This window comes from Cryptomeria japonica, chromosome 3, assembly GCF_030272615.1.
Source record: "Cryptomeria japonica chromosome 3, Sugi_1.0, whole genome shotgun sequence".
Lineage (NCBI taxonomy): Eukaryota > Viridiplantae > Streptophyta > Pinopsida > Cupressales > Cupressaceae > Cryptomeria > Cryptomeria japonica.
Window position 1 is genome coordinate 239,051,628 of NC_081407.1, and position 24,772 is coordinate 239,076,399.

The window sequence follows — 24,772 nt, forward strand, 5'->3', positions numbered from 1 at the left end:
TCAACATTATGTCAGGCCACCATCCTTAAACTTAATATTATAACCTTTATATTTATCTACCTTTTTAAACTAAGAGGGGGTTTGGATCATCATTATCATTAACTCTTAAAAGTTAGCCTAATCCTAAGATTTAGCCTTATTTAGTGGAATGTTTTTTAACTATGTGTTCCCCTCCCCCTTTTTTGAGGATGTCTAACACATAAATCACATGCTTAAGTGGCAGGCATAAGTACTAGTATGTAGTTACCACCTTGATCTTTAATAATTACAAGAATATGTGATCGACAAGAAAGCTCTGTCATATCAATAATTTCAAATCTTAATTGCGCTGGCATATCACCCGAAATCTTAAGAAAAAAGATCTAAGTGGCATGTTATCATTACTCCCAGTCCTCATTTTTGCAAAGGCATCGATTCTCCCCTTATTTAATAAGAATTCTCAGACTTGCCTTTCAACTTTCTTAGGCTTATCAGAAGTGAATTCCATCCATGGATACCCCGGTTAGATTGAAAAGTGTTAAAAGACAGATGGCCTTCTGCGGGGAGATCATGAGAGATAGGTTGAGAAGGATAATCTGTCTCCCTCATGAGGTGGTGATTTATGCAGTCAAAAGAGTTCTAGGGCATGAATATCTCATTAATGAGGACTGCACTAGGGCCAACCAGGATATAGCGACCATGTTCCTAGCTGTGACAATGTATTTTGAGAAGGACAGAGAGGTTACGAATGCCCTATGTCGGGATGTCTTCAAAGAATCCATTCTGGGGGAGATGGAAATGATAGTTCTGATACTTAATATAAGTATAGATCCAATAGCCAACAAGATGATAGGGGGGGGGTCAATCATACAAACTTAATCATCCATAAAAACATCAGATTCAACCTCGGTAACATATATATCAGTCATATAACCAAAAATTGTCAAACATGCAAACTCAGAAGCATATGAACATTATAAACCTCATAACACCAGATTTAACGTGGAAACCCAAATAGGGAAAAACCACTGTGGGATTTCAGACCCGCTAAGAAATATACTCTTCTAGAGTATGCTCGGTTAAAAGCAAATCCTGTTAAAGATTACAAACACATTGCTAGATGTGACCCGGTTAAGGGATTTCCCTCAGATCTGTTAGGATCTTCACTTTGTTAGAAGTGACCTTGTCAAAGGATTTCAAACACTCAATCAGAATGTCACCTTGTTAGAGGATTTACATATAAGACTGTTAAGTCCACTCGGTTAAGAGATTTCCTGTCACTTTCACAAAATAACAATAATACAATCTATCTGTAACTTCACATCTAAAATGCTAAAGTAGATTCCTATTTGTTCAATACAATCTAGACATAGAACTAATCTTGTCTATCTACTAGGCATCAATACTCTGTTATTCTAACAAAACTTCAAGCTCTTGTGCTCGGTAATCACTATGTAGCATCCCTGTGCATACACTTGCCCGCATACATTGTTTATCAACAGTTTCCTATTTATAAACAATCTTCTAACCACTTAATCTCCTTGATCACATTTCCCATGATCAATCATAGCCATTAGATCTTCAATCTTGTCCAGGTTCATTGTATCTTTCGATCTGAAAATGTTTTACCCCGCCTTGGAACTTGCACATTCACCTTGGAACTTGTGTTAGGGCAATGCGGTTCAATCTGAGCTGTAGATCTTCTTGCCAACTTTCCATTGCCTTAGATTCGTTTAACAAACTTCTTTCACGGCTTGCCAATCATTGATCCGCTCCAGCTCATCAGCTTCTTTCATTAAATATCACATGTAAACATTTAATGCATTCTGTTATAGCTTAGTTACAACTCGGTGAATACTAAACTTCACTCGGTAGACATTCTGTCTTCATTAACCGATTGCGATAACCTTAGGGTTTACCGACTAGGTTCCTTAGGGTTCACCGACTAGGTTCTTTGCTTGATAACATAGTATAGTATTAACCTTTACATTTTACAACATATGTATGATGTTAAAACAAACTAAAACATCAAGATCTCATCATTGTCTAACTTGGTAGTAGTTGCCCATTGAATAACTTATCCCCTTATTCATCATATTCTTTCCTGTGTCTTTACCGACTTCTTTATAATCTTCATATCATATTTCTTAAGATATGGCAACATCATACTGAATTAGAAAATCAATTTTCTAACATCAATGACAAAATAATAATATCAAGATAGTAAAACATCTTTAATCAGTTATGTCCATAATCATCAACAACCTTCTCAATATCCTTATAATGTAATATTGCCAACAGGAGAATGTTTTTGTCAATATTAGTGACAAATTGACCATCTCAAGGCCTAATCATTATGACATCTTGATCATTAATAACAACCTGGTGCCCAGGAAGCATATTTTGGTTATTGAAGACCCAACTGCCTTCAATGCCAAAACTGAAGAAATTCGTAGGAGCTTTGAGTTCCTCTTCTGCCTTTTTCACCTTCGCACTCCAAGCAAGGACTCCTGGTTTGAGGATTACCTGAACTTGTAGGGTATTGAGCTAGATGGGGAGCCTGGAAGCTATAACAACCTGGTGCCCAGGAAGTGTATTCTGGTTATTGAAGACCCAACTGCCTTCAATGCCAAAACTGAAGAAATTCGTAGGAGCTTTGAGTTCCTCTTCTGCCTTTTTCACCTTCGCACTCCAAGCAAGGACTTCTGGTTTGAGGATTAACTCTCGTCGCACTGCCCCTTGAAGACCCATAATTTTGTTTGATATGGTGATATTCGGTTTCTACCACCTTGTTGTTATTTTGCTATATAACTCTTTACTTCGGTGCACTCTAGGTTATAATATAATTGTTACAAAATTCTTTCTAATCTATTAGTCTCTGTTATCTTTTAGTCTCTGGCAAAACATGCTTCATACGAAGCTTATTTTTGGTTGTACGAAGCTTATTTTTTGCTGTGTCTGCTTCATTTTCAATTCTGATTAGGTAGTATAGACAACTATGGTTTTCAGGCCTTTATTAATAGTCGAACTGCTGTTAATTATAGGAATGATATCTCATTGATTTAAAACTAAGAATTGTATAAGATGGGGTTACCTATGATAGATGAAATACAAGGATTATATTCATATGAAGGTATATGCTCTGCATCTGTCATTAGTGGACGAGTGGTCTATGAATCATAGTCTAAATTTTATAATTCTCCTAAAAAATGTCCTAGGATAAACTCTAGAATTAAATTGCTTGACTGGAGCATTTTCTTATTATCACTATAACATCCACTATACTATGGCGGTCCAATTTCCTCTATTCATCAATGCATTGCTTGATCTCGGACTAACATATGCTGACATGGTAATTTAAGATGTATTATAGATTATCAAGTGCATGGTTTTGTGTTTTGGGGGTGGTTGGTCTGTTTTGCAGGGCAAGGATACCAGGAAGGAAGGATCGTATCTTATAAGCCACACCCCAAGATCTAAATCAGAAAGCGAATATAAAGCTTCCAGAACTTTCAAAATTCCACAGTATTTGTATAATTTTTTACGATTTTATTTCAATGGCAAAATTGCCAAGCAATGTAAGGTAGAAATACCATCAAAGTATTCTGTATATTTTTCTAGGAAGTCAATCTTCCTTGTGCTAGACTGGAGGTTTTCTTGCCTCGCTTCTTTCCTACCAATGCCCACACCGAACCAAGATATAAAATGATTTAAATTAATAAAATTCTTCCGGCCCTTGGCCTATTACCTATCAAATATATATATATATATATATATATATATATATATATATATATATATATATATATATATATATATATATATATATATATATATATATATAATCTTTCAATAGGGGTAAAGGACCTTCTGATTGAAGGAGATTCCAAACTTATTCTTCACTCGGTGAGGGGCAAGCTCAAACTAGGATGGGCTATTAGGGATATAATTCATGATATCCAAAACCTTTTTTGGGGTTTTGATAGGTATGAGTTAGCACACATCTATAAGGAAACGGGGGTAGCGGATGTCATGGCCAATTTGGGGGCTAGCTACTAGAATTTAAGATGTAGGAGAAACTATGGATATCTTTCGAAGAATGTTAGGAACCTCCCTTCTAAGGAGTTGCAAAACACCACCCCCTTTAATGATGAATGCTAATTTTTTTTCGTAGTTAGGACTTAATGGGTCTTGTTATTTTTATGTGCTCTCTCCTTTTCAACCCTGTTCATTTCGGGTCAAAAGTGACATGGACTTTGAACTCAAAAGATATCTACGTGATGGTGACTTGGACATGGTTTGTCATGCTTGTGTGGAGGTTACCTCATAATGATGAGGATGGTACTTAAAAAGTCTCGAAAGTGGTGCTCCCTAATAATTACAACCCCCATATCACCACCCAAATTTTAAATGATGGGCTTTTGATTGTGACTAATGATGTGGATTCCCCTTTGAGCTTTAAATTTTGTGCATGCATAGAACTCCTTGCATGTAAAAATATAATTTTAAAAAAAATATGATGTCAAGAAATATTTATCATTAGTTTGTATCAAGGCAAGATACTATTGCATCCATTTAATCATTTTTTCTAATTAGTTTAGCCAAACAATATACAATATTAAAAATTTGAAGAACAAATTCTATAGTCTACAACTAAATTTCTTATTTAATAATTTCAAAAAAATCATTTATCTCTTATTCTATTGGTTTCAATGAGTATAAAAATTAAATTATTATTTATTTATATATTATATGTACAATGCATTTAATTCAGTTGATTGTACAGGTTAGTGAATAGAATGGGTGTGCAACTCGTGTTAACGAAATTGTAGATACCTATGTTTGGCCACGAAATATTTATTATTAAAAAAAAAAAATTGAAAGTAAAAGCAATTAGTACTAGTTACTTTTAACTGCTACAATATTTTAAGACTGCATCATCAAATCGTATACGAGATGACTTATAAATCATCCACATGCTAGAATAGTCACTAGGATTAATCTTACCCACATAATGACAAAAATATCAGTTGACATTATGTTTTGGGGACAAACAATTCTTCTAAAGATGAAATTTTAAATAGGTATATATATCTTTAGTGATAACCTTTCAAATATAATCCAAGTTATGTTTTCATTTTTCAAATTTTAGAATTAATATATGTTTATTAAAAAAATAATGATCTTGATTTAAGATATTAAGTAAAATTGTTATTAGTTCTTGTCAAATAATAGATAACTGTAATATATAATTTATAATAAAATAGATTTATAAAAATTATACAGAATATAAAATAAACAATAACAAATATATAAATCTCATGATTTTACTCATTGAAAAAATGGCTCCCAATGACCCTCCTACCCCCTCTGGTTTGAATTATTCCCTCCCCTCCTCGTCTGGTCTACCCCCTCCCGCCTTGATTGCTACAGTGGGAGCTTCCCTTCCGTTAGAGGATCACACTTTGTAAATTTGAAGATAATATTGCGAATGCAATTTGATTCTAGTTGATGTTTCCTTGAACAACCATTTTGTTCTCATTCCATTAATACCTTAAACATTTTGATAATTTACATCTTCAAGAAAAAAATAAGAATTCTTCAATTAACGATTAATACTTTTGGGAGCGAAAAAAGGGAAAATATTATGGATCACTATTCTTGATAAATTAATACTTCTTCAAGAAAAAATAATAATTTTTCTACTAGTGATGAATTAGTACTTTTGGAAGAAAAAAGATGATTTTTTCATTATTATGGATCATTATTCTTGATTAATTAACAAAAATTTCAAAGTAGTGTTTCATGTGGTAGTTTGTAAAATATTTTGATGTCTTAGTTTGACCATATTTTGCAACATGGATTTGTATGTTCTTAGGCAATAAAAAAAAGTTTTTAAATTTGAATTAATAAAATCAATTTCTATAAATATTTTAAACATTTTTATTTAAAATATGTTAACAATATAATATATTTTATCTTTCAATAGGGGTAAAGGACCTTCTGATTGAAGGAGATTCTAAACTTATTCTTGACTCGGTGAGGGGCAAGCTCAAATTGGGATGGGCTATTAGGGATATAATTCCTTATATCCAAAACCTTCTTTTGGGTTTTGATAGGTATGAGTTAGCACATATCTATAAGGAAGGAAACATGGTAGTAGATGTCATGGCCAATTTGGGGGCTAGCTACCAGAATTTAAGATGTAGGAGAAATTATGGATGCCTTTCGAAGAATGTTAGGAGCCTCCTTTCTAAGGAGTTGCAAAACACCACCCACTTTAATGATGAAAGATAAAAAAGAATTCTTAGTTAGGACTTAATGGGTCTTGTTATTTTTATGTTCTCTCTTTTTTCAACCTTGTTCATTTGGGTTCAAAAGTGACATGGACTTTGAACTCAAAAGATATCTACGTGATGGTGACTTGGACATGGTTTGTCATGCTTGTGTGGAGGTTACCTCATAATGATGAGGATGGTACTTAAAAAGTCTCGACAGTGGTGCTCCCTAATAATTACAACCTCCATTTCACCTCCCAAATTTTAAATGATGGGCTTTTGATTGTGACTAATGACGTGGATTTCCCTTTGATCTTTAAATTTTGTGCATGCATAGAACTCCTTGCATGTAAAAATATAATTTCTTTTAAATATGATGTCAAGTAATATTTTTCATTAGTTTTATCAAGGCAAGATACTATTGCATCCATTTAATCAATTTTTCTAATTAGTTTAGCCAATCAATATACAATATTAAAATTTTGAAGAACAAATTCTATAGTCTACAGCTAAATTTCTTATTTAATAATTTCAAAAAAATCATTTATCTCTTATTCTATTGGTTTCAAAGAGTATAAAAATTAAATTATTATTTATTTATATATTATATGTACAATGCATTTAATTCAGTTGATTGTACAGGTTAGTGAATAGAATGGGTGTGCAACTCGTGTTAACAAAATTGTAGATACCTATGTTTGGCCACGTAATATTTATTATTAAAAAAATGAAATTGAAAGTAAAAGCAATTAGTACTAGTTAATTTTAACTGCTACAATATTTTAAGACTGCATCATCAAATCGTACACGGGATAACTTGACTTATAAATCGTCCACATGTTAGAATAGTCACTAGGGTCAATCTTACCCACATAATGACAAAAATATCAGTTAACATCATGTTTTGGGGGACATACAATTCTTCTAAAGATTAAATTTTAAATAGGTATATATATCTTTAGTGATAACCTTTCAAAAATATAATTCAAGTTATGTTTTCATTTTTCAAATTTTAGAATTAATAAATGTTTATTAAAAAAATAATGATCTTGATTTAAAATATTAAGTAAAATTGTTATTAGTTCTTGTAAATAATAGATAAATGTAATATATATTTTATAATAAAATAGATTTATAAAAATATTATATAGAATATAAAATAAACAATAACAAATATATAAATCTTATGATTTTACTCATTGAAAAAATGGCTCTCTATGAGATTTTGCCAAGATCTAGAGGCAATGGAAAGCACAAAATAAGAGAGAACAAAATAGATGATACGAATAAATTGTATTCTATCAAGATGCAAAATGTGATCAACTAGATCTGCAAGATTGTTGTTGTTGAATGATTGCCCGTACAAACAATGTAGATGAGCCTGCTTATATAGGCAAGGCTATATGGATATGTGAGCACACAAACATGACATGTGGCTCAATAAGAAACAAGGGTAGGTAATAAATAGGTGTGGGTAGGTAGGAGAAGCAATATAATATTCCACATGAGGTGGAATGTAACAACAAGATAAGATCAATACCATAAAAGGTGGAAATTCTCCTCTACACACTATCCCAATGTGGCACAAACACCCAAGTGTCTCATACCCAAACTACTATTAAATGCATGTACCTAAGTAAACTTTAGTATAATATCCATGATGAATAATTATTTACACCAACACTCTCAATGGCCCTCCTACTCCCTCTGGTTTGAATTCTTCCCTCCCCTCCTTGTCTGGTCTACCCCCTCCCGCCTTGATTTCTACAGTGGGAGCTTGCCTTCTGTTAGGGGATCACACTTTGGTCGCCTCTCCTGGCGCTATTGTGACTCTTGCAAACCCCATGGGCTTGAGGGCCTCTACTCTGGCTCATCATGTGGTGGCTATATCTGGTAAACACACTTCGGATACTACTCCTTGCCCCCACCTGTAGGGAAATGTAGCTTCACTCGGGTGGCTTGATTTGCGACTCCCTCCTCCAATGGTGTTTGTCCTCTCCCGTGGGCCAAGATAGCCCTTGTGATTGTCTACGGGCAGGATGTGGTGGATAACATTTGATTTTATTAGCGTTGTGCCCTGGTGTGCAGATTTTTTGGGGTTTTGGTCATCTCTATCGGATCTTCACCATTGGGTAAGTGACTCTTGGAAACCCTTGGTTGCTTACAACATTGACATGTTTCCATGTGCTAAAGGATTCTTCATTTCCTCCTTTACTTCCTCGGAGGATGGGGATTTGATTCTGAGTAAGGTAAGGGCCTGGGATGTCGACCCTCTCTCGATTAAACCCTAGACCACTGCTTTCAACCCCCTCATTGAACCACTGAATGTGCATCCAGTATGGGTACACCTTTTGAATCTCCCTCTTCACTTTTGGGAACAATCGTGCTACGAGGTTATTGGCAACTCTATTAGTCACTTCTTGATGGTGGATGAGGACACCTCCTTTATGGGCCACTCCACATGGTGATGTAGTCCTCATGAATGGGGATCGACCATGGATGCAGCCACTCAATTTTGAGGGTCCCTCGTTCTGTTGCCAAAAATGCTTTGCCACTGGCCACCTAGCCTCAAACTGCTCGTTTTCTCATCGACGAGGGGCCCCCACCTAGTGGAAGGATGCTACTTTGGACCATCTAATGGTTTACACTTCAGAGGAGATATTTGACAGTTCAGGTGAGGGATCTCCTGGAGCCCAACCAAGTTTGTAGTCCTACCCTATGACTCCCTTGTTCTCGGACACTACTGGTATCTCACCTGATGCAGCTCCTATCCAATCTTTTGTAGCCTACAGAGACTCCTACTAGTCTGCCTTTTGTTGATCCCCTTCTGAATAATCTACAACTTGTGGACCCTAATGATTCCATTGCTTGGACGGTGGTTCATCGACGATGGAAGGAGAGATCCTCTCTCCCCCTCCACTTTTTCTCCCAAACTTGGCCCTAATGTCTCTGTGCCCCCTTGATTGGGGCCAGGTTTGTGTAGTTTTTGCAGGCCTTCTTTGCCTGCCTAGTTAGTTTTGATCTTTGGTTTTGTGGATAGTCTTGGACTATGTAAAGGGTTAGTGCCCTAGTTGACGCCGCTTTTTAATAAAAAAACAAATATACAATTCTAAACTATTATATTATATTAACAATATGTTAAAAAAAATATTATCTTAAAATAATATATAATATTAGATAATTATAATATAATTTAATATTTAAATATAATTATAAAAATATTACACAAAATATAAAATAAATAATAATAAATTATTATTATAAATTTTTTGAAATGTAAAAAAATAATAATAAATATAATCTAAATATAAAACTTTATTATTTTATATTAGATTAACAATAAATTTAAATTTTTGTGATATTTAGAAAATAATATATAATATTAGATAATCATAATATAATTTGTATAGTAAAATTATAAGAAATAAGAAATAAATATAAATATTAAATATCACATATAATTACTATTTCTCTTTTTGGCATTAAAACATGAATAACATTTTTTTTAAAATATCCCATGTTGTTCATAGTCTAAACTAACCCAACATTCTTAGCATTTGTAAACTAGATCACAATCAAATGTAAACTAGATCACAATCAAATGTAACCATAATTGGCATATGACAATTCACCTCACATACTTAAAATGTGTAATTATGGATTAGTCAACAAAAAGGAAAATAACAAGAAAATAATAACCATAAATGCTAGATAAGAATTGTGTGCATGCATTAATAAGACATATGATGTAAGCATGGCAAGGATCATGGCAAGGATCATAGATATATAAGCATGTTAGCATGAGATATGTGTGCAATCATACAATATATCATAAGAATGAAGTATGGTAACCATTAGAAAGCATATAATCATAGCCTTTTTATTTATAAATTGATAAAAAATAGAAGTAGTCAATTGCACATTGATTCGCCTTCCAATATTAATTAGCAATAATGTACATTCACTCATGATGATAGTCTACCTTTTATGCAACATACTTATAACATATTTTTGCACAAGTATATTGGCCATGATCCTCTCCAAACATGTCTTAGGTTCCAACCAATGACAACCCTTTACATATCCTAATGTACACACACTCCATGTTTCTATCTCTTTATCTCTATCTATATTTCTATCTATCTATCCTTCCCTCTATTTATCTTCCTATCTCTATACTTCTCTCTATTACTTGTCTCTATCATCTTCTTTCTATTTGAATCTTGCATGTTCTATCTATATCTCCCTCTCTCACATTCCCCCTCTCTATCTATATCTCATTATCTCTATCTCTCCATCTAAATATCCCCCTCTTTCTCTCCCCCTGTATCTTCATCTCTACTTTTATCTACTCTAAACTAACCACATTATTAGTAGAAACTTGATGCATTGCATCCCTTGTTACCTTGGCATGCGTCTTTATTTATTTGATAAATTGTACAAGTTTGTGCCCTACGATATTATTATCAAGCAAGTGTATAGTAATTTTGACTTGCTTTTCTAGTTCAATATTGGGCTCTTGTTGCTACATCAAGGTGATTGTAACAGATTTCATATCCTTTCCTCTTTGTAGACTTTTCTCTATGTCTAATAAGATGGGGGATGATAGGGTGAACATTGGGTTGGGCTCTTATGATGACTTTCGTAGTAATGCTACCATCTGGAACATTTGTAAAAGGGGGCGGGGGGGATTTGCCCATTTCTGGAATGCCTCAGTGTGCATGATGAGAACCTATCAATTCAGTTATCTAGCGCCTCAAATAATCATTAGGTTTGTGTGGGTAGGATTTCTTTTGAGGTGGATAAATACATGATTTATCGGGCAACTGCTATGCCCTCAAAGGGTTAGAATCTAAAAAAACATTGTAAGGTCCCTAATAGTGAGAACCTAACTCTTGTTCAAAGAAGGTGAAATGTTAGTTAAGCTTCACAGTGGTTTGAATATAGAGGAGCTCCCTAAACCTTGGGGCAATGTATATGTTTTTATTATGAAGTATTTTACTCTAGAGGCAAGATTCAAATGTTGTTATTTTTATCACTTTCCCCTACTAAAACACTTTTCACACAATGCTGCCATTAGTTTTCCCTTCTTTCTACTCTCCTCATTAAGTCGAAGAAGCCATGGAGTTGTTAGCCCAAAACCCCCCAAAAAAAACCCAATTCCACTTCACCAGGGACTTATTCCTTGTCTATACCATTTTCACCTAGCACTCTACCCCCCCAAATCATAAAGGCTTTATTTGTTAAGGATGACTCGCTAACTAACTCTACTGCCTCTTCTCATCCCATGGGGGATTCTTGTGGCAATTATAAAGGTTCGTCTGTGAAAGGAAAAAATAAACTTATCCCCTCGCAAGTTGCTCCCAAGTCTACTAAGGGTAAGCTCAAACTTACCACCCCACAAGTCTTCCTTGACCCCTTCCCAAGTGCTTCTGGTAAACCTAGTCCACATCTTGTGTTAACTAATTCCCTTAAAACACCTTGCTACCGCTAGAAAAATAGTAGTTTTAAGCCCTTGTGACCTAAAGAATAGCCCTTTTGCAATCTTTGATTATGATAAAAGGAGTTACATAGGGAAATCTAAAAAACCCGAAAAATCCTTAGTTCAGTTCTTGTGGCAAAGGTTCAATCTAAGCATGAGATGGTGTCGGCTAAGGCTCTAGAGGACAAGGAGGAGGATGCTATCAATGATATGATGAGCACTTGTTTGAGGTGACCCAATAGATTGGCTTGCCACCCTACCCCCAAGATTGATACCAGTGAAGAGGAGATAAAGGATGTTGAGGAGGTTGAAGAGGATCTTGAAGATGATAAAGAGTTAAAGGACATTAAGGAAGTTGAGGAGGACTTTGGCAATGATAGTGCTAGCTTTTTCCTAGCATTGAATGAGTCAAACTTTGAGAGTATGAACTCTATCACAATTACTCAATCTACTCAACTTGTGCAACACAACTGCTTGAAATATGACCAAATGGTTCAGGAGCTTGCTAACCTCAACGCCAAAGTTACCAAACTTAAAGCAAAGATGGTTACCCTCTCCAAGTTTAGTTCAAAGGATATGCTTAGGTCCGTGACCATGTTCTATCTATTGTAGTCGAAGGAATTTAAAAAATATGGTAATGATAAGGGTGCAAATTCAAGTAATCATAACGAGCTCTGCAAGTTCCTCACGAAGGATTGGGGGCGGTTACTTGGACAACTTTATGTTTTTCTATTTAGTTGTTTTGATAATATATGTGTTTGAAACTCTAATACTTATGTGTTGTTAAAGTGTTCTTACCGACTTGTTGATTGTTTTGTCTACCTTGAAGGCATTTTGTTTCTAAAGCGTCAACATCTTGATTTGTTGCTTAATATTATCAAATACAATATAATATAATTATAATTATAATTATAAATCAATTATTAATTTATATAATTACACTATATTTTCTTTTGAATTTGTACATATTAAATCATTTTCAAAATATAGTTTAAATATATAAATTATATAATGGGTAGAAACATTGGCAAGTAATGTGAAGGATAGATAGGAGTGTATTATTAAGAAAGGTGAAGTTACATTTACTCATTTGAGAAGATGGCAGCAGGTAAGTGTTTGCAATGTATGTGGATTGTTGTTACGTGGCATATGGCTTCCTCGATAGAAGATGAATCTAATAAAGCAAGCAAGGTACGAAGCATTGCTTGGGAAGAATGTGGAGCATTAAAAGATGTGAGTTTCTAGTGAGGATATGATTATTGATTTTATGATTGGGTGGTGAGGATCTAACGGCTAGCTAAGGACATGGATGGGGTTCTTTGTGTAGGAGTACAATCAATAATGCCGATTTTATTGCTAGACCTTAGGTATATGTGAGGGTGGAGTAGTGTATTTGACATAGTTCAGACATTAAGATGCGCTTCATTGTCTTTAAACATAATGGGTCATATTGTTGTCAAACATAATGGGGTCATACCTAATACATTGAAGGTGGTTCATTAATTTGAGGTATACTTAAATTGCATCCATGATCAGATACATGCTATCAAGAAGAAACAACAAAGCTTGTAGCATGTAGTAAAAGAGATAGAGCAAGGGTTGATGTTACCATTGCCCAAAGTTATTTTCCTGACTTTCTTGAAGTGTTGTGACAATGAAAATTTGAATGATATGGCGATGGTCTTTTAATAAAATTGTAAAGGGTTAACAGACGGGTCCTTGAGGCCTATGCAATTTGTCCCATCCCCCACTTCTACTTTAAGACTCGTTTTCATCATTTGGGTTTTGTGGGCAGGCTGGTAATGTTATGGCATGCAATTAAGGTAATACAATGGTATAATGGTGTGGGTGTGGGTTATTATAGTTATGTTAAATGTTGTAACAAATTCGTCTCAATTTTTATGCTTGGCCTCTCATTGATTTGGCAGCTGGATTTTATTTATTTATTCGGTGGTTAAAGAATTATGGACCTGGTTATTGAGATGACACCAGCACCTAGGTTATCATGTTCAAATTTGTTGTTACTTTCGCTCTTACGGATATATTAACCCCTATATATATAGATGGCCTGAATTCCATTTAGTGTTATTGATGTAACTTTGTGATGATAAATGCACGACTTTTAATGCATCATATTGTTTGCATATACTTGATAATGTTTATTTCAAATGCTGAAGTATATGTTTCACAGTTTTTTCAATTTGCAGCTAAATCATTGTGACGTTATGGTTATTAATATACATAAAGTTAAAATGAGTAAAGTTTATAATTCCCTTGATTTATTTTTTCATATTGGCTGCTCCCACCCATAGCGGCTTTTATAAGTCTACTTTATATTTATAAGCTATGGACAGGTGCAATCTGATAGACGTCACCAATTAATTTTTTCGTAACCTATCTTCATTTTGGTAGCACTTGATAAATAATTAACATCTATTAAAATTCTACATTCTATGGGTGATAAAGGACCATCTATTCTCCAACAGATAAGTAGTCTTGGAGAATGGTCCCATAAAGTTTGAGAGGTCAAATGCATATATTTAAATACCCTAGTACATAACTTGGAATCTTCTCTTAAAAACATGGATCATTGCACCTTTCGCCACGGATGGAGAGGTCAGGCTGAAATTATGCAGCTACCTCTTAATCATAATTGTCACATGGTTGTACAATTTTTCTTCCCTCCATTTTGCATTTGTGGCTCCCTCTATTTTTGTGATGTGTGGCAACAATACAATCACTGATAGTAATTATATAAAATGAGCATCAAAACTTAATTTCATTATACCAGACCCCAGAAAGATCTCCCAGAACATTTTGAGCAGAACCGGTCCGAAAAAAACCAACCAAGTAAAATATCTGATCTGCAAACTAAACTTCCTTAATAGTGCTAAATTCTGCACTGTTGATATGGTGAAGCTTGACTTCTGATTTAAACTGCCACAAAGATAACTGGTAAACAAAGTGTTTTTTTGTTTGTATTATTCTGGATTTGACCGTGTAGATTTTGTTGTTGCCAATTTCCAATCAAATGCCATGATCCATCACTTTTCTCTTCCCTTGTTCTCACTCTTGCTCTCATGCCCCAATGATGGATCATAGAGTTCGATCCTAAACATTGGCAACAATAAAATCTACATGATCAAATCCAGAAGAATACAAACATGTCATTATCAACTGTGGAAATTTCATGATATTAAACAAAGTGTTGCTTTTATGACAGTCATTCCCATTTCATCATCGCTCTTTTGGGTTGTACTGCCAAGAAATTCCCAGGTAAACAGCTTTGAAGGTGGTTATCTAAGTTTTACAACATAATGGATTACATACAACAAGAATTCATCATTTCATCTATTTATGAGCTGATTTTGCACTGTTAACTACCCATAGCAACAATTCAAAAACAGCATACACAAACCACATACAAATAACAGGCATCCTCACAAATTATTATGGAGAATCATTCGCCATTTTAAAAATATACTTAATCTCTTAGCATCCAAGCAAATGAAGCGAATTCAACATAAAACACATGGTCTACCATAGACTTGTGTCGAAGATGGCTTAGAGACCTAGTTGGTAATGACGGGTCTAACATGTTTCACAAATTTTGTGAGATTGAATGAAGTGCAAAGTTTTGCATGATCTCAATCATTTATTTAGACTACACTATGTAGTAGTGTATGGAATGTTACGGAAGCATTGGATTAATGTAGCATCCAGTTGAAGGTTTACATAATTTTATGGTTCCGGTCTTGGTTCTAGGTATCAAAGAATTCATTGTTCCTACCTGTAAATGATGTAGTAGCATCTTTGGTTTTGCAGGGATCTAACAAATACATTGAGTACTATCATCTACAGGGACAAATAAGATCACTGTCCATTGTTCTTCCATATTCATTTTGGACTCAAAATTGGGGGTCAATTTAAGGAGATATGTTCTTGTTATGGTTACTCCTCACAGGCATAAAAAGGGCATTAGTGGTACATATGAAACAGAAACAGAACCAGATCATTACAGAAAAAAAGAAATCAGTTTTTCCAACTTGTTGCAATGCCATTTGCAGAAATTTTGCAACCAAACATTAACATATTTATGGGTTATCTTTACTAAAATTAGCCAGAAAACCATATTTGGCTTGATATGCTGGAAAGAAATACCAGGAGATTTAAAAAAAAGGAAAGATCTTGTCAGCGTTGGATCTTTATTAGATTAATTCGTGAGCAGTTATACTGCTCTGACAAATGAAGCATTAAAGAGCAGCTGAAAAATCATTTGCTACTTACTAAAGCAAGCAGAGAAGTGCCGGGAAACTTTGGCATGCTTTAGTCCCTGCATACTTCAGAAGTAAAGAATCCATAGAATGATTCAATATCTTAAAGACAGTTTTGCATTGCAATTGTCACTCACTTTTTAATCAGATATTCATTTTGATCAAAAATGGATGATAAGTTTGATGAACAAAACAATCAAGAGGCAATCAAAGCCCATCTCATTAGAACAATGATTGTGGCAAATGCAATTGAGAAAAGATGCATTTTAATTGCCAACAGCACAAGCACTGATCAATGAGCTACCAGAATTCATATCAACTTCAAATCCACTCACATGTTTGAGATGAAATCTTCCAGTTTCCTCTGTACACTCACATTTATAAAAGATCATAAATATTTTCATGTAGGAGGGAAGAACGTATTGAGATTGAATGGAAGTGTGTAGAACTCCTCATTACGGCTATCCCCTTTGAATGTTCGGAATTTAACCCACCAAGGCATTCCTCTATCCTTCTTTGCTCTGTGAACTTGTAGTGTATTGTCTAGGAATACTGCAATTATTAGTGCAATGGTCGGTGCTGAAGTGAAAACTGTGTTTAGAAAATCATTGAACTGCCATCACACAGAGACAAATTAAATTTACATGATAAAACAAAACCACAAATTGAGCTAGCATACAGTTTTGTTGACAGATTAGGATTAGCATGTCAAACTCACCCATCTAGCCCCTGTATGAACAGGTCCATGGAAAGGATAAGGAACTTTAGAAGAAGATACCATCAGGCCTTGAGAAATAGCCAACTTGGCTTTTTGTGCCGTATCAAATTCATTAAAGTACTGAGAGATGGACAGTCCAAGGAACAAAGAAACTCCAGTAATGAACAGGTTGCGCAGAGAGTTCATGTTTGTGAACTGTAAAAAGGAAAGACCAATTGCCGCTGGAACAGACACAGCAACAGAGACCACATTTAGAGGCTGCAAAATATTTAAAACTGGGTGCAAAGACCATTGCTAGGTAATGAGATTGAAAAATATTGGCTTACCAACTAGCCCAAATAGAACACAATACAATGCTGCAAAAATTGGGAAAGGTATTGATGCAAAGAGGGCTCCAAATTTTCCTGTATCAGCAAACAAATACAGTAACAAAAGTGACAAAACAACAATACATATGACCCTGTGCAAGCCAAACAAAAGGACCCCCTACCTAAGATTGAAAAGAATATCATGAACCCTGCAGAAATCTGCACCACACGGCGGCTACCAACTCGAGTTACCCCAAGAAGTCCAACATTCTCACTGAAACAAGATGGCATGGTCCCAGGCTGTAAATTTTGATTGCCAGTCATAAGCCCTAGAAAAAACAACAGGTTCTAGAACTTAAAAGAATAGAGATGAAAGCATTATCCTTCTTACACTGAAACTGTTGAACCAGTTCCTGTTCCAAAAAGACCATCCAGGAGTATCCCAATGCCCTGTTAGAAGCCATAGTATAAAAAATTATGTCATTCATGTGTGGAAGACAACAAACTTGAAAAAACTGGAAGATATATAGCTAAAGATCACATCTTAAATTCATACCTGCCAACCAATGCCACGACTAAGAACATATGCTGGAGGAGGTGTCGCACTAGCAAGCCTGGATGCAGCCAAGTATGCTGCAGTTGACTGCAATTATAATTGAAAAAGTAGATTATTATAAAACAAGGGTAACTTGTGTGAGACTAATAATAATCAAGAAATGATAGAATAGACCAGCCCCTTTGACGTGATGAATTATGAAAAAATGATCCAAAGCAAAGTATATATCACCTCAATCATGGAAACTAAAACTGGAGCCATCATTCCAAATGTATGGCCAGCATTAAAGGTAGGGGCTCCCCATTGAAGTGGGTAGGGAAATTTCACCCTGCAGTTGTTGAAGTCACTCTTATTTTAAACCTTTATTACAGGTTTGAATGCGGTTCATAAAATACCGAAGTCAAACTCATCAAGACATTAAACATGGCCTTTAAACAGATCAAAGCATAAAATTCCTTACCAGGGAGTGGATGATAATAGGTGCGATTGATCAGTACGGCAATGGACTTTTGTTAAATCAGAACTGTGCTTGTAAGCTCCACTCGCAGTCAATAGATGTGCATATGCCCAAAAAAGGGCCACACATAAAAGCACTCCAAAACGTTCAAAAACTAGCAGATCTTTTACACGCATATACCTCAAATACTGCATCACCAAAATACTACAAATACTGCATCACTGAAATGTTATGTGAAAACATATAATGAGATAAATGATTTCATAAGTCTTAGAAACTTATTTAAAGAGACTCCCTTGAGTCTTGATCACTGATATACCAGAGCGAAGGCGATGAATACAATAAGTGCTGGTAGACCAATTTCCACACACTTGGCAACCTAGCAGAACATGATGTTAGAATCAGTATTCTCTGATTGAAGGTCCCAAAAGTCACTAGGTTGACTGAAAATCTTGACACTAAAACGATATGAAATAACTAGTAAACCAGCTTTCTGCAAAACTTACCTGTGGAAAACCCCGCCCAAATAGGCCAAGGCCAACCAAGCAAATAACAGGAGCCATACCAAGGGGGCTGAAAAACCTGAAGCATACATATTTGAAACAGATTCCCTTCTTAGACTCCTTAACAACCAATAGGCTGGCAAAATGACATTATTTCTAATATGTCAAGGTATGCACGCCTAGGTCAACAATCAGCATGATGCAACCCACAAACCTGGAACAGATGCCCCAAAGTTGGCTATAACCAAGGATAATTTGCAAGCTTGATGCCGAGATCAAAGCCCCTTGGATTGCACGCATGGTATGTTCAAACCTCTGGAAATTCAGTGAACAAACAACATTTATCGTAGTCTAGTTTTAACTGCAATTCAACAAATCATTGGAATTTAAGGGAGATGTTGCTGATAAACACCTCTAAAAAAGCTGTCTTGAATCTTTCTAGAAACTAACCTGTGGTTCCTCAATGTCCTGTAACGATGGATCTGTGATTATTGACAGTATAGGTATCACAAAAGAAAATGACCCACCAACAACTGTAGGCAAACGAGTTCCAAACAATGACTGTAGTAGTGTGTTCAGGCCAGAAACAAATAATAATGTCTGTATTACCCGTGCTTTATCATACTGTTTACATAATCAATCAAAACAATGAAGGGGCAGGCATATTAGAGAAACTTGAGCATTATTAGCAGAAGGTCTAACTTGTACATGGTAAACCCTAAGAGAACTTACATTACTGCCACCCATCAAAGGAACCAGAAGAGTGGGAATCATCACAGTAGTTCCTAGCATAAGAATGTAATGCTGGAATGCCAGGATAACAGCCTCCGCTACATCAAAGCATTATGACAGAGTAAGATCAGCACAGCATGCAATTTTGGCTAGTTACAAAAGCTGACAAAGCATTCTCCACTCCTAAATCACTGAAGCTGAAAGGTTCCTATTTCTAGGAAACCAATAGTGGCAAAAATGGTGCAATCAGAATTCCCTTCACAACCACAGGAAGTTGCAATCAGAAATAATCTACTTTCAATGATGATTAATGAAAGCATAAAGACAGGTCAAAATAAAACCATCCAAAAAATGGACTCTCCTAATAGATGTACGCAATACTCTTTTAAACCTGTGAAAGCGAGTGTTCTAACTTGAAATTATTGATTTCTAAGCAGTAAATAACAGAGTTCTGAAAAATGAGAAACTTGTTACCAGAAACATAGAAAATTATCCTTAACTTGCATAAGCATACCTTAATGTGGAAAGAAGAAGACGGGATAACAGAGAAGAAGGCAACAGACAGTGACGGATGTGAAATAAAGACTTACCCCATGGTGGGTTGGAATCGATACAGTAATCAAGCCCTTGCAGTTGCTCTGTTGGAGGATGGCTGATGTCTTCAAGTTTTGGGGCTGCCATTGTTAAAACTTATACAGCAATAGATGATCTGCAAATATCGGCACAAAGAATCAGTATCTAAGTCCCTTTTCTTAAATTTTCTGAGAAATCAGATACCCAAGCTTCAAACATTTTTTGTTTTTGCAAACCTATGATATACAGTAATCCCTTCAGGAGAAAGTGTCGACTTCGTGAAATGACATCCAAACTTTAAAAAAGACCTTTTTAGATAAAACTATGATAACCAAAATAAAACCAGGGCATCCAAAAGGGAAGGAAGCATTTCTCTGAAATCATCATGTCATCCATTATGTAAGCTCACGACTATGATCAGTTTTTTTGTCAAATCCATGAAAATAAAAAGCACACCTAAATAACTTGAAATCTCCTTCTTGTCCAAGTTCATTACGATTTCAAATACCCCAACGAAGAATATTTTTTCTCACTATGATGATAAAATCAGCAATGCCATTATGATATCAAAACAGCCGAGCTTGAAACAAATTCATTTTTCTAGTTAGAAACTATGGTAACCAGGGAAGCCAAATTCTAGAAAAAACTTATGCGATCCAACGCCATTGTAAAATCACATTTAAGCTTTAAAACATCTTTTTTGAAAGTAAAATCGAAGATGGTCACAATAGCCAAACGGGTGAATAAGCCTATACTCTCTGAAATTGGATTCAACCTTAAACAACCTTTTTGGAGGGTAAAATTTAAGATAACCGGAGACACAAATAGAGGAATAACTTATACTTTCCGAAGTCCTTGTAAGATGAGATTCAAGATTAAAACAACTTAAACGATAGTGAGAATCCAGAATAACCAGGGTAGGCAAATGGAGAAGAATCTTCTTTCCTCAAAAGTCATTGTCAAATGACTAGAGTTCTTCAAAGTCATTGTGAAATCAGATTTAAACTTAGAACCATTTTGAAAAGGCGAAATCTAGGATAACCAGCATAGCCAGATGAGGCGAAAACGTCGACTCTCCAAAATCATTGTTCACTCACTTTATTTTTCACTGTGAAATCAGATTCCAGCTTAAAATACCTTTTTAAGGAAGAACTAGAATGACCAGAACAACCAATGGGTACAAAATTTCTATGCTCCAAAGTCATCTGATGCTTGGTTCATGCTTAAAACACCAGTTTTTTCGCGTTATTGTTGTAAAATACAGCTAAACCAGGACACCCAAATTGGTAAAGTTCCTGAAAAGAATCTTTTATATTAAAAAATACAAAGCTCGAGGCAGAACTAACCTCTAGAAGTTATGTTCCAGCCCTGGTGCTGAATGAAAAATGGAGCTTCGCAGGCTTGGAAAAGATGTTGATGGATGCAGATGCAGATATTCTTTCGTAACTCTCTGGTCCTTCACTGAAACTCAGATACGTTTTAAACCGTAGAACCCAAAAAGTACTACAGGGCGCGGAGAGTAAGATGTGAATGAGGATGGCGAAGGGAGGAGGGAAATGTGTATGAAGGAGATAAAAAGGAGGAAAGGGAGAAATAAAAATAAAAGAGCGAGAGTGGCTTTCACATGGACAAACAAGCAAGCAGCTGGCCCCAGAGAAATCTACACCGTACCCTACTGAACTAAAGCTTAAAGATTTTGTCTTTTAAGACTGGTGCAATTGAGCTGGACTACCTCAAGCACCATACTGTTTCATACTACTAGATTGAAGTTAGTGGTGGCACAGTTTTTGCTTGTCTTGAGACTGAAGTTATGGGTAGTGGGACCCATTTTTGTTGTTTTTCTTGTTCTTGAAATGATTACAAAAGGTGGATATTCAAGACATTAATTTGAGGGAAAATTTGTAATAGGAGATGGGACGATGTAGATTGTGCCTCCCATATTATTGTTGAATAATATAATATTTAGTACTGTTTATACCAATTTATTTTTGATATTCAAGACATTATGAAACGATGTAGATTTTGCCTCCCATTTTATTGTTAATTAATATAATATTTAGTACTGTTTATATTAATTAGCTTTTGGAGGATATTTGGGGCATGATCTGATTTTATTTCTTATGACATTGGAAGCGTGCATTCTGTCACCCAGTCTCATCTTTTGTAATGATTTCTCGTGGACTCATTAAGAACCTTTTAACTGTTTATACCAATTTTTGTATATCAATTTTTTTATATATAGAGTATATTCTATTCCGATTTCGTATAAATTTTTGTATCTTAATTTTTTTATAAAAGATATTCCATCAAATTATGGTAACATGATCCCAATCTCATCTCTTATGATGTGGGAGCCCTACACTAATTTGGCTACCTCATCACTTGTGATGTTTAAAAAAAACACTTCATATAATTTGAGTTTTTGCCCATACTTCTTAATATGGATCAATACCTCTTAATATAAATTATAAGCTATAGTTGAAATCTATGTAATTATATAATTTTTTTTTGAAATCAATGAAATATATAATATTTGAGAAAGAAATAAATTATTAAAAAAAAACTTTTATAGAACAAATTGAGGGTTTACCACACATAATAGTATTGCTATATTTTTGCCCAATGAATCCCATTTAAGTTGAGACTAAAAAAAATTAGGCAAAAATGTTTATGCAAGAAAGGTAACAATGTGTCCTTTTTGTAAAGAATTCATTTCATACACGTGTTCTTGAGTCAAACTTTCACTTAGGAATTTACCTTGATGTGTGTTTACATAATCACACTTTTTTGGGAATCATAGTAAAACAGTGTTGAGTTATTGAAATAAATTTTATTGGGATTAATAAATGAAGTTAATGCATGTTAACAAATAAATATAAATTGGTACTTGTATTTATAGGAGGTTCAAGGGATATGTCAATAGGAAAATAAAGGTAAAATTTAAATGTATTTTAATATTATATTAGATAAAATATAGAAGAAAATTCAAAGAAATTGAAACTTGAACATGCACCTAAGAAAAGAACTTTTGATTTGAAAGGAAGTCAATTTTACATTAATAATTATAGTTCAATTTAAACTCCTTATGATATTTTTGCTATTATATATAAATATGTTATTGTATATGGTGAAAATGGATAACAACAATATTGAAAGACTAAATGAATTCAACCACAAAACCCTAGCCTAACAACAACAACAAAGATCCACCATAACATATGAAGATTACCCAAGACAATGCAAATCAAATGAAATCACAAAGATTATACCATCACATGTCCAATAGGGTTTGGATCTCCATTCTTCCTATCTCCATTGATCTTGCTTGATATATTTGCTCTCAAATTTTATGTGTGCACAAGAGCTCAACAAAGAACGGAAATGTGATTGCAAGTAGGCTTGATCGCATATGCAAGTTCAAAAGCGTAGAGTAATCGGGTGTGTAATTGAGGGGTTTGATAATGAAGGAAGCATCTCCTTATATAGAAGACGCTATAAGAAATGGGGGGATAAGATTGAGAGGTGTAGAAGATAAATGGGCGGCTATGATTAGAGGGTAGGTAAAAGAAATAATAAAATAATGAGAGGGTAGGTAGTGTAGGAATTAAGAGATGAATGACATGTGTCATAGGTAGAAAAGGTTAATGAATTAATTAAATAAATAAAGATTCATTTAATTAATAGAAGAAATGGGATCATTAAATAAATAAGATATTTATTTAATTTAGGAAAAGGGGAATTTAAATAAATAAATGTATTTATTTAAATGAGAAATAAGGCTAGAAGATGATAAATGAATTAATTAAATAAATAAATATTTATTTAATTAATAGAAGAATTAGGCTAAAATAATTAAATAAATAAAATAAATAAAATATTTATTTATTTATTTAATTAGACTGGACAATTTTAGGTGTCTACATTTTGCCCCTCTTTGAGACAATGCAGCTTGTCGTGTTGTTTCAAAGAAGATAATATGAACTGATACAAAGTTACCCCAAGATGGGAAGGATATGCCCCCTCGAGAGATTGGATGAAAATGTCTGGAAAGATTGCAAACAATCTCTCGATAAGAAAGAAAGGCTAGAATGGACTGACTGGATAGAGTGATAGAGTCACGGGATAAAGAAGACTGACTCGGGAAACGAGGGCTAAGGCTAGGGCTAGGGCAGTCTATAAGATAGACCATGAGGGGAAAACATCCTCATTGTCATCCACACATCTAAGAGCTCAGAGTGCAGAGAGAGAATAGAGCAGCAGCAGTTAGCAGCGATGGCATTGGTGCACAGATTTGATCACGCTCGCCGATTTCAGAGGCCAGCAGATGCAGGAGAGTCGATAAGTACCACAAAACCTTCTTGTACTTTGTCGCAATAAATGTTGGCATTAATGCATGCTAGGTAGGTAATAAATGCATTCTAGAATATATCAAACAAGGTCAAAAAACGTTGAGGCATGTCTATGCTAGTGCCAGGCGCGTTTTTGTTTGTGCTAGGCGCGTCTATGAAGGAAAATGCGTCTACGTCAAATTTGAGTGTGTCTGTGTTCTGCAGGCGCGTTTGTGCTATGTGGGCACGTCTGTGCAGAGCACGTGCGTTTGTGCAGAGCATAGGCACGTCTGTGTATTTCAGGCACGTATGTGCAGAGCAGGCGTGTTTGTGCAATATGTAAGCGCGTTTATGTCATGAATGCGTGTTTGTGTCAAAAATGTGCATTTATGTCTTCTAGGTCGAATCGGTAGTTCTGTGATGAACATATGTTGTCGATTGGATAAGCTGCTGAGAGGATATACTCAAGTAGGTCCTCTGGGGAAGACTAGGATAACATATAGGGCTAGGATTGACAATTTTGTGATAGAACATATGTTGCCAATTAGGAAACTACTCAAGAAGATACACTCAAGAAGAGGCCC

At 34.9% G+C, this 24,772-nt stretch overlaps 1 protein-coding gene across 1 annotated transcript; it reads right to left on the reverse strand.

The window, feature by feature from the left end:
* Positions 1 to 16,146: 16,146 nt before the first annotated feature.
* LOC131074380 (nucleobase-ascorbate transporter 2) lies at positions 16,147 to 21,609 on the reverse strand. Its single transcript, XM_058010994.2, has 15 exons — positions 21,207 to 21,609; positions 19,878 to 19,996; positions 19,288 to 19,385; positions 19,006 to 19,179; positions 18,770 to 18,870; positions 18,559 to 18,634; positions 18,372 to 18,431; positions 18,056 to 18,240; positions 17,827 to 17,923; positions 17,596 to 17,682; positions 17,431 to 17,489; positions 17,222 to 17,313; positions 17,058 to 17,135; positions 16,732 to 16,952; positions 16,147 to 16,626 (listed from the first exon to the last, which is right to left on the reverse strand). Exons 2-15 carry the CDS (start codon positions 19,966 to 19,968, stop codon positions 16,414 to 16,416), a joined length of 1,632 nt encoding a protein of 543 aa, XP_057866977.1. The 5' UTR covers positions 19,969 to 19,996; positions 21,207 to 21,609; the 3' UTR covers positions 16,147 to 16,413.
* Positions 21,610 to 24,772: the final 3,163 nt, after the last annotated feature.